General features: G+C 32.9%; 1 protein-coding gene across 3 annotated transcripts; it reads right to left on the bottom strand.

Annotated features, from left to right (window-relative positions):
* Positions 1-1492: 1492 nt before the first annotated feature.
* Positions 1493-6164, bottom strand: LOC107475166 (putative disease resistance protein At3g14460). 3 transcript variants are annotated; one of them, XM_021135698.2, is made up of 3 exons: positions 2421-6164; positions 1892-1948; positions 1493-1790 (listed from the first exon to the last, which is right to left on the bottom strand). In XM_021135698.2, exons 1-2 carry the CDS (start codon positions 6079-6081, stop codon positions 1935-1937), a joined length of 3675 nt encoding a protein of 1224 aa, XP_020991357.1. In that variant the 5' UTR covers positions 6082-6164; the 3' UTR covers positions 1493-1790; positions 1892-1934. The 3 variants fall into 3 exon arrangements, with proteins under 3 accessions (XP_020991357.1, XP_052113038.1, XP_052113039.1); XM_052257078.1 differs by having other exon boundaries at positions 1493-1764; XM_052257079.1 differs by having other exon boundaries at positions 1493-1712.
* Between the last annotated feature and the right edge of the window lie 3451 nt (positions 6165-9615).

Genomic DNA, 9615 nt, shown 5'->3' with positions numbered 1-9615 from the left:
TGTAATTTCATCCGGAAAATCAATGTTAATTTAGATGTATTAGTAGGATATGGTTTTGTGAAAATAATTTGATTATCGATCATGTTAAATTGGGTGCATTTCCTCTTATCAAAATTCTTGTATTTCATTTTATTCAATTTGGGGTGTATAGAATATTAGAATGAGATTCAACATGTTATCCAAAGTTCCAAACAAAGAAGTGGATTTAATGGGATTCCACTCGAGCCTTTTATAAATTCGTGAAGTTTTGGCGACATGTAATGACGTATGTATGGTAGCGTTTGTTTGTAGAGACACGACAGAACAGGACACTGAGACAAAGACAATAGGACAGAGACATTAAAAATTATGTTTTGTGTATCGTGTTTGGATACGATGGATAAGACACTAATGTAATGTCCAGTATTATGTTTGGATACACATGGATAAGAGTAAAATATTATATAAAATGACTACAAGAGTAAAATATTATATAAAATGACTAAAATAGCCATGTGATTCCAAATTTTTTAGTATAAACTAATTTAATAAATAATGAGAGTACGTAGGAGTACAGACCATGGAACTTGAAAAAAATATTGGAAGCAGATTAATTTTTTTTATCTAAAATTTTATTTTTCTTTTCAAAAAATTAATTTTTCTTTAAATTATATAAAATCAATTACAATTTTATAAATTTTTTTTAGCATTTTAAAATATCAATTTTACCTTTATAATATTTATCTTTTAAAAGTCTTCAGACTAATTATTTTTTTTATTATTTTTATTACAAATCAAATAATATAATATAAGGTTAAAATGATGTTGAAGTAAGAATGATAAGAAAAAAGAAATTATCCAGTCCAACAAAAATTTTTATAAAAAGGAGAGAGTATATGAGAAAAAAGGAAAGAAAAAGAACGTAGAGATAGAAAAAGAGCATGGAGTAAAAAAAAGTACTTTCTGACAACAACGCAAAATAGGAAAAATAAGAAGGGGTAACAGTGGAATAATAAAAAATAGCACCATGGACAAAAAAGAAAAAAATTCATAAAAACAGTTTGTGTCCCTCTTCCAAATTCCGTATCCATCATTGTCCTTCGTAAAAGAGTGGACACAAAAGTATAAAAAATTGTCCCGGAGACAATATGTTAAGTGTTCATGTCTTTGCTTCCAAACGCTTTTTAAAAATGTGCTGTCCATATCTCCGTGTCCTGTCTCCAAAAACAAACGCTACTTATAAGATGACAATTGTGTATTTTGGTATCTCAATTATTTTTTATCTCAAATAATATTACTAGTAATGTTGAACATCTTCTCTCAAGTATTTTCTTAGATCTACATAAAAAGTGGAAATAAGTATGCATCAAGCAGGGATCACTCACTCTATAATACCGATTGGAATGTTATACTAAGGTTAAAAGAATCATATTCCTAATTCTTTTAAAAAATTATAAAAGAAATATGACCCTAAAACAATCAAATTAAGATTTAATTTTAACGTATTAACAGTATATTCTCATAATCTCATTCAATGAAAATTTATCATATACATAGTTTTTGAAGTAATAAATAATAATTGGACCGAACACTTTTTTATTTACCTATGTGAATGTGATTATAAAATTTTTATTTCAAAATCTGAAATTTTGGCCAATCAAAATCACAACCATCTTAAAATTCTTTTCACATTCTTCTCCTTGCTTATCCAAAGTCCTCTGCTCCTTCATTTCCTACATGGGATGATAAAGATTGTCTTGAGTTCCCCATGGTGGATTTCATCATCTTTATAGAACAAAAGAATAATCAGCCTAAATAAAATGAAAACTCTAATCAGAGAATTATTATGTAAATTTGGGCTGAATTTCATTTAGATTATCAAATTGATTTAGTGCTTAACTAGTTCACTGACCTTTTTCACCAAAGATGCTATACAAGGTGGGGTGCCATGCAGCCTAAGTGGATTCTCCTGGATTCAACAACAGTTTCTTAAATACAAACTTTCACTGTAGTTACACAATGAGAAAGTAACATACAATGCTGACAGATTAGAAAGTACTACACTTGTTTTTAAACATATTATATTATTATTTAGTAATATAAATACGAATATAGTAAAAAATATAGACAATAATATGGTAAAAAACATAAGCAGTAAAAGATTAAACATGAACCCAAGGTGCTAGAATTGTGTTTATAACAAACCAATTTAACTTGTACACAAGGGCATTGGGGAAAGGAGTTTGGAATAAGATGGTAAAGTGTATCTGCAAAACAATGAGTATTTCCACAAAGTCATTGTACTAAGATGGATCGTGTTTGTCGAATTGGTTATGAAGTGTTTCCAAACAAGGTTAACTTATATTCAGATGGAGACAAAGAACAACAAAGTAGGAGTAGTTATAGAAAATTCAAAATAACAAACATAACAACAGTTGTACCTTTAGAAATCCATGCACCATCAACTCTGATGTTTTGGACATCGGACATTTTGGACAAAATGAGCTTGTCATTAGTCTGAAACCGATTCCTCAGCAAAGAAAATCCATTGAAGCAAAGCATTGACAGAGAGGCAGGAAAGCTTTTCCCTGCGACATCCTGCATCTTGGGACAACGTTCTATCAATAATCTCTGGAGATGGTCAAGTCCCTTGCAGTCTAAGATTTCTAGACTCGGAAAGTTTCGCAGATTGAGAGTCCCAAGTGAGGCCGGAAGGGAACCGTTCAAGGGGAAGGATTTGATGTTATCATATGGATGTTGGATGTCAAGACGGATAAGACAGTGATCATGCAAGTCCATGGATGCTAGGTACTTCACCAGTTTCTCACAGTGCTGGATTTGAAGCTCTCTCAGGTTAGGTGGCAAACCCCCTTCAAAAAAGGATTCAATTTCTGGGCATTCTCGAAGCAAGAGATATTCTAGATGGGGTGCAACCATCTCTAGTGTGGGAAAAGATCCCAAACTCGGACAGCTTTCGATCGTTAAAGAGAGAAGATTTGAAGTTGATGCAGCAGGATCTGATGCCAAAAGAGACTTCAGATTTATACATGATGAAATACTGAGTGTGGTGAGATTCGGAAAGCTTGCCAAGGGGAAGGAAGTGAGTGAATGACAACTGTTAGATATTGAAATCGACTGTAACGACTCGTGCTGCTGCTGAGGCATTGGGAACTCTAAATATGGGCAACCATTGATTACCAAGTTTTGCAATGAAGAGGGCATTGAAGCTACTGGAAATGATGTGGCCGACCAACAGCTTGCGAGGCTTAAAGACTGTAGACAGTCTAGTTGGTTGTGTGCAATGGCCTTCAACACAGCCTCCACCTGCTGAGGTCCTTCAACTGATAACTCGAGCAGTGCATTAGCTCTTGGAAGAGAAAACTCAAGCTGACCACATCGATCAATGCAAAGGATTTGCAAAGCCGGTAGTTGACTCGGCAAATCTCCTCTTAATGCAGGGCAATGTTGCACTCTAAGCTCCCTAAGCAGAGGAAAAGCATCCAACTCAGATGAAACTGAAAGCCACTCCTCCCAACAATCCATTCCATAAAAACTCAGACTTTCAAGCACCGGAAAGGCAGCCCCATGAGAAGAAGATCCAACCTCTTTGTAAAACTTGGCACCGACGCGTTGTAGCTTTCTAAAGTTGGAGAGCCGCAAGCGCTTCAAAGAGGGTAGCTGTCCAAGTGAAGGAAGCTCTAAACAGTTGCTGCAGCCATACAAGTACAGTTTGGTCATATTTTTGTAGGAAGAATGTCCAAACCAATCTGGAAATGTTAGACCCTTGTACTCATTGATTGATAGCTTTCTCAAGTTTCTGTGAGGCTTTAAATTATTCAGTATATCTTGAGAATCATCAATATAGCTGTGGCTGTAGGACCATGTCAAATACAGACCCTTAAGGTGCTTCTTATCAGCAATTCTTGCCTCCAAAGCTTGAGCACCATCCATGATATTCTCTAATTGGTGAATGTGAAGTGACTCGTGAATATTTTCAAGTGCTCCTAGTTCTTTAACTCCATTATTATCTGCATGCTTGCCGACCATATAGTCACTTAAAAAGTGCAAATCCTTCAACTTGCTCATTCCTTTCGGCATCTCCTCAATGCTAGCTCCTCTAATATCAAGATGGCGTAGATTTATAAGATCCTGCATATTACTTGGTAGCTTCTTCAGATGTTGACAATTATTCAACTTCAATGTTTGGAGATTGTACAAACAACACAATTCCTCAGGCAATGTCTCCACCCATGTATCCGAGAGATCCAAATATCGCAAATGGATCAAGTTACCTATTGAATCTGGTAATGAATCAAGAGGAAAGGTATTAAATGACAAAACTCTTAAGCACTTCAACTCTGACAAAAAGACATGAGGAGCATTTTCCATACTGAAAGGATCCTTTCGAGACAAATTTATTTCAAAAAATGTCCTAGTATCTTTTACCCTGTCACAAGCTGACACAAGTTGTGAGAAGGGATAATTTCCTCCTGCATCGTGCAATAAATGACGAGTTTTATTGCTGATCCCGACATTTTCTTCAAGTTTTTCAGCTCTAAAATAGAACTCTCCAGCACGAGCTGTTGCCAAATCATGCATGAGATCATGAATGACATAGAAGTTGTTATAAGTACTAGAGGAATGGAAAAAGGATCTGGCAACCAATTGATCAAAATATTCAGAACCAATTTCTTCTAGATCCTTTTTTTCGTTTGGCTGTAAAAGTTCTTCTGCCATCCATAGCAAGACCAACTCATCTTTCTTGAATGGACAATCTTTCGGAAACAAAGAACAATAAACAAAACATCGCTTTAGACTTGAAGGAAGATAATGATAGCTCATGTTTAATGCAGGAATAATCTCATCATTTTGATCTTCAAAAACTTCCCAAAGCTCACTTTGCAATACACGATCCCAATCCTCTTCATCATAGTTTGTTCGTAACAAGGCACCAAGCGACTCTACAGCCAAAGGTAGCCCTTTGCACTTCTTCACAAGTTCTCGACCAACAGGTTCCAGAGTTGAATACTCCTTAGATTCAGGTGAAAGAAATACACATTTCACAAAAAGTGACCAACAATCTGTGTCTGACAATAACCTCAGCTTGTATGCTGGAACAGTTTTCACTACATCAGCAGTAGTATCATTTCGAGTTGTAACAAGAACCTTGCTTCCTTCTTTTCCAAATTGAAAAGGTTTCTGAAGGGTTTTCCACTGCCTGGAATAAGAATTATCAATCCACACGTCATCCAAAACAATCAAGAATTTCTTCCTCATCAACTTATCCTTCAACTCAGTTTGAAGTAAATCTAAAGCATTCCCATTATAAGAACTACCACCTGCTGCTTCTATTAAGGTCTTTGTAACCTTAACAATGTCAAATTGGTCGGAAACACACACCCATGCTTTAATGTCAAATTTCTCATCCACTCTTTCGTCATTGTAAACCAACTGAGCTAAGGTAGTTTTTCCAACTCCTCCCATGCCCACAATAGGGATCACAGATATTTTAGCATAACAAGTATCATCTAACAACAATTTTATGATGGCTTCCTTGTCATTATCCCTTCCAAATATCTCAGAACTTTCAACCAGAGATGACTCAATTCTCCATGACATGTCCTCTGGATCTCTGACAGGCTCATCTTTTAGACCAAGACCATTTTTCTCTTCAACAATAGACTCTAGTTTATCAACTAGGTCAGCTACCCCCATCTCATAATCATCATCATCACTATCTTCCAAGATTGAATCAACGATAGAGTGACACATGGAAGAATAGTTACCTGGATCCCTTTGAGTGGGAGTCAGAGTGGCAGCTTTAGTGGAGAGTTCATCAAGCAAGTCATCAGCCATGTAGAGAGCATCTTGGAGATCAAGAAGCCATCTCTTGACTTCTTGGTCATTTCTAATCAGCTTCTGCTCAGCATCATCGAGCACAGGTCGAACTGAACGGAGACTTAGCTTCAGCCTCTGCAGCAAGTCCTGGTCAGCTAGCTTCCTTGCCATTGGAGTTGAGTTGACATCGAGTGAAGACAGCTTCTTCAAAACAGCATCAACAAAGGAAGAGAGATAAGCTCCACCCTCAAGTTTTGCAGCCATGATTGAACAGTTTCAACTTCAGGAGATGATGAGCTCCGAAGAATAATAGCAATCACAAAAGTCTTTGCAGTAGGCAAAGTCGTTTACACCTTTTTTTTTTTTAATCTTTTTAACACTTCTTTAAACGGTATTTAAAGATAAATTAAATTAAAACCACTTGCGGAATAAAATAAATAACTAGAGTGAGACTCGCGCGATGTACGAAGAGGTAGATTTTTTATACTATATAGTATATTTTAATAAATGTTATATTAAAAATATTTTGGAGAACATATTATAAATAGATTTTGAATTTATTTATTTTCAAAAAAGACATAGTTTATTTATTTTAGAATTATACAAAACTGTATTTTCATTTTTTTTTTCATTTTTCGATTTATATTCATGGCTACATTTTATCTTTTCTTGTAATTTTTTTGTTTGTAAATAATTAAAAAATAAATGAATGAGAATGAAAAACATATAAAAATGTTATATTAAATTTAAGGAATTTTTGACAATTAGTACGAGAGATTAAGAAATGAAGAATAGTAAGAGTGTTAATATATATAAGTTATATAATTTGAATATTTATAACTGAAATTTTTTATAATTATTATTATTATGACACTTTTAATGTATGTTTATTGCATTTAATTAGTACTTGATGTTTCAATTGAATAATAATAGATAAGAGTTTTTTGTTTTAATTTTTTTAAAACATTTTACTAAATAGTGATTGGTTGATTTTCATCTTTTGCCAAATCATTAGAATTCCTGATGTGACATCATTAGCAAAGAAAAGACGGCTTAAACTCATTGTGGATATTATATTAAATTTAAGGAATTTTTGACAATTAGTATGAGAGATTAAGAAATGAAGAGTAGTAAGATTGTTAATATGTATAAGTTGTAGAATTTGAATATTTGTAACTAAAATTTTTTATAATTATTATTATTATTATTACGACACTTTTAATGTGTGTTTATTGCATTTAATTAGTACTTGATGTTTCAATTGAATAATAATAGATAAGAATTTTTTGTTTTAATTTTTTTAAAATATTTTACTAAATAGTGACTGGTTGATTTTCATCTTTTGCCAAGTCATTAGAATTGCTAATGTGGTATAACTTGTACAAATCTTTCCATTTTTCAATTTGATTCGATCCATTCCTTCGTAGAGCTATTTACTCGATCGCAGACATTTCGGGAACACCTCTAACAGAGGGACAAATAGTCAATTTTAAAAGAATTTATTGTAAGCCTCTTTCAGATATGAATCTACCTGATTCAAAAGGGAAGAGTATCTGAATTTGAATTCAAACGTGGGTTTGATTCACACTCCATGTTCTGAGAAATATTTACCATCTGAAAAGAGGAAAAAACGGAGTCCTTGTCTAAAAAAATGCCTTGAGAAAGGGCATGTGGCATCATTAGAAAAGAAAAGATGGCTTCAATTCATTATGGAGAGAGTTGGTATCAGCTTTTATATAGATAAATAAATAGAAATAGATAGATAGATGCAAAAGATTTCATTTTCATCCTACATCGCAAACAATTACAACAAACTATACGGATTTTTTCTATTAATTAGCTATGAGTAGCAACAATTAAAATAAAAACATGTTATAAAATAATTTGTACTCACCTAAAGTGAAAGCTGAATTGGCAATACTTCTTAATCTAAGACATAGCTTTCTTTTCAAGGGTTGTAAAATTATTATTGAAGTAATTTTTTTAAAAAAAATTATCCCATGAAGTATTAAAAATACAAATAAGCTTCTCAATTTCTTTCTCAACAATTTGATTTAACTAATGGATTGAACAATCTTATACACAATAAAATTGGAAGGATATTCATATTTTTCTACGGATTGCAAAATTACTATTCATGTGATTTTTTGACCCAAAAATTATTCTTTTTTCATTGATTTTTATGATTTTAAATATAATGCAAAATATTTTATTTAAATCCTACGTAATGATTTGTAAACAATTACAAAAGAATTTTTTTTCTATTGGTACCAAAAATTATTACAAAAAATAGAACTGAATATGTTATAAGACTTTTTTGTACTAACCTGAACTGGAAACTAAATTGGCACTCCTCTTCGACTATGTTGGAGGCACATATCTTCTTGTCTTCTTTTTTTTTTTTAAAGAATTGCTCTCCGCCTCTTTAATCTAGCAATTTTGGGTATTAATTCTTCCAGTCTGTTATTATCACTGCAAATCCTTCGAGAATAAGATATGACATATGGTCAAAGAATGATAATCTATTCCAAGTAAATTGTGGAAGCAATATCTACTTTTATGGAATAACAATTTGAAAAAGAGGAATACATAAATATAAATTGTCGAATAATTTTAAATACACATTAATTTTGGTTGTGACTATTGGACAGAATCCGCTAAAAAAAGAGGAATACATCAACTTGTGCTACTTGCAATGATTTTACAATTAAAATATTATTTATAACAATAGAATGAGAAGAGAAAACGGCAAATTTAAAAATATTTAGAAAAATACCTGGGAAGAATGGTGACGTTGGCCTGAGATCCAGAATCGAGTTCCGACAGGAAACCGCAACAGGAGAAATGGAGTTTGGCCTGGTTTCTGGAATTTATGCAATGCGGCTCCATCAAAGATGGACATCGCGATGGACAATTTGTTTCGAGGAAAAAATAATGGCTCATGGGACCGGAAGAAGATGTAGGTAGGAAAAAACAATGGCTCATGGGATGGTACAGAGAAGTGTCAGGAGAGGAGGGTTTCGAGAAGTATGAGAAAGGTAAGGGTTTTTTTTTGGGTAAATGTTAATTTGTGTTTTTGTTGTTTTAGAAATAAGGATTGATTTGAAAAAAGTTAATTTGTTGATTTTTATTGTGTTTTTTAGTTTTGTTTTGTATTTTTTTTGTTTAAAAATAAAAGTTGATTTGGCAAGATTTAATTGGTGGATTCTAATATTTTGCCAAGTAAGTAATGTTGCTGATATGGCGTTCATAGAAAAAGAAGAATAACTTCAAAATAGCGTGAATAAACTTATGTATCTACTTTTATATATTAAGAATAGATTTGATCAATACTAAAGCATTGATCATTGACCGTAATGAGAGCTCTTGTCTCGTCTACACAAAACTTAGTAAAAGGAATCATAATCTGATGAATAATTAAGAAGAATTTCTACTGTCCACCACGGTGTATATCCAATCTCTTCCTCGAAAAATGTCATGTGGAATGGTGGTCCCCCTATTTCAATTTTTTATCAATCAAAGCTAACTATGGTCCACCAAAGGTGATAAATAAGGATGGACCATAGTTATGAACCTAATCGATAATAGGCCTGTCAGCCAGTCAACCTAATACGTCATTGGATTATTAGTTTAATCGGTAAATCACTAAATTAACTATCATAGAAATATAGAATCAACAACACAGACCATAATTATGAACCTAATCGATAATCGGCTCGTCAGATCTACGTCATTGGATTCAGATCCATAAATTTTAATATAGAAGGATTATTTTTTAATTATATTATATATAAAGAA

This window comes from Arachis duranensis, chromosome 2 (assembly GCF_000817695.3).
Source record: "Arachis duranensis cultivar V14167 chromosome 2, aradu.V14167.gnm2.J7QH, whole genome shotgun sequence".
NCBI classification, from domain to species: Eukaryota; Viridiplantae; Streptophyta; class Magnoliopsida; order Fabales; family Fabaceae; genus Arachis; species Arachis duranensis.
The sequence above is the reverse complement of the archived record's forward strand: the minus strand, read 5'-3'. Positions and strand labels throughout refer to the sequence as shown.

Excerpts from the sequence above, each read along its gene's own strand:
- LOC107475166 (XM_021135698.2), bottom strand. The coding sequence starts at position 6,081 with ATGGCTGCAAAACTTGAGGGTGGAGCTTATCTCTCTTCCTTTGTTGAT.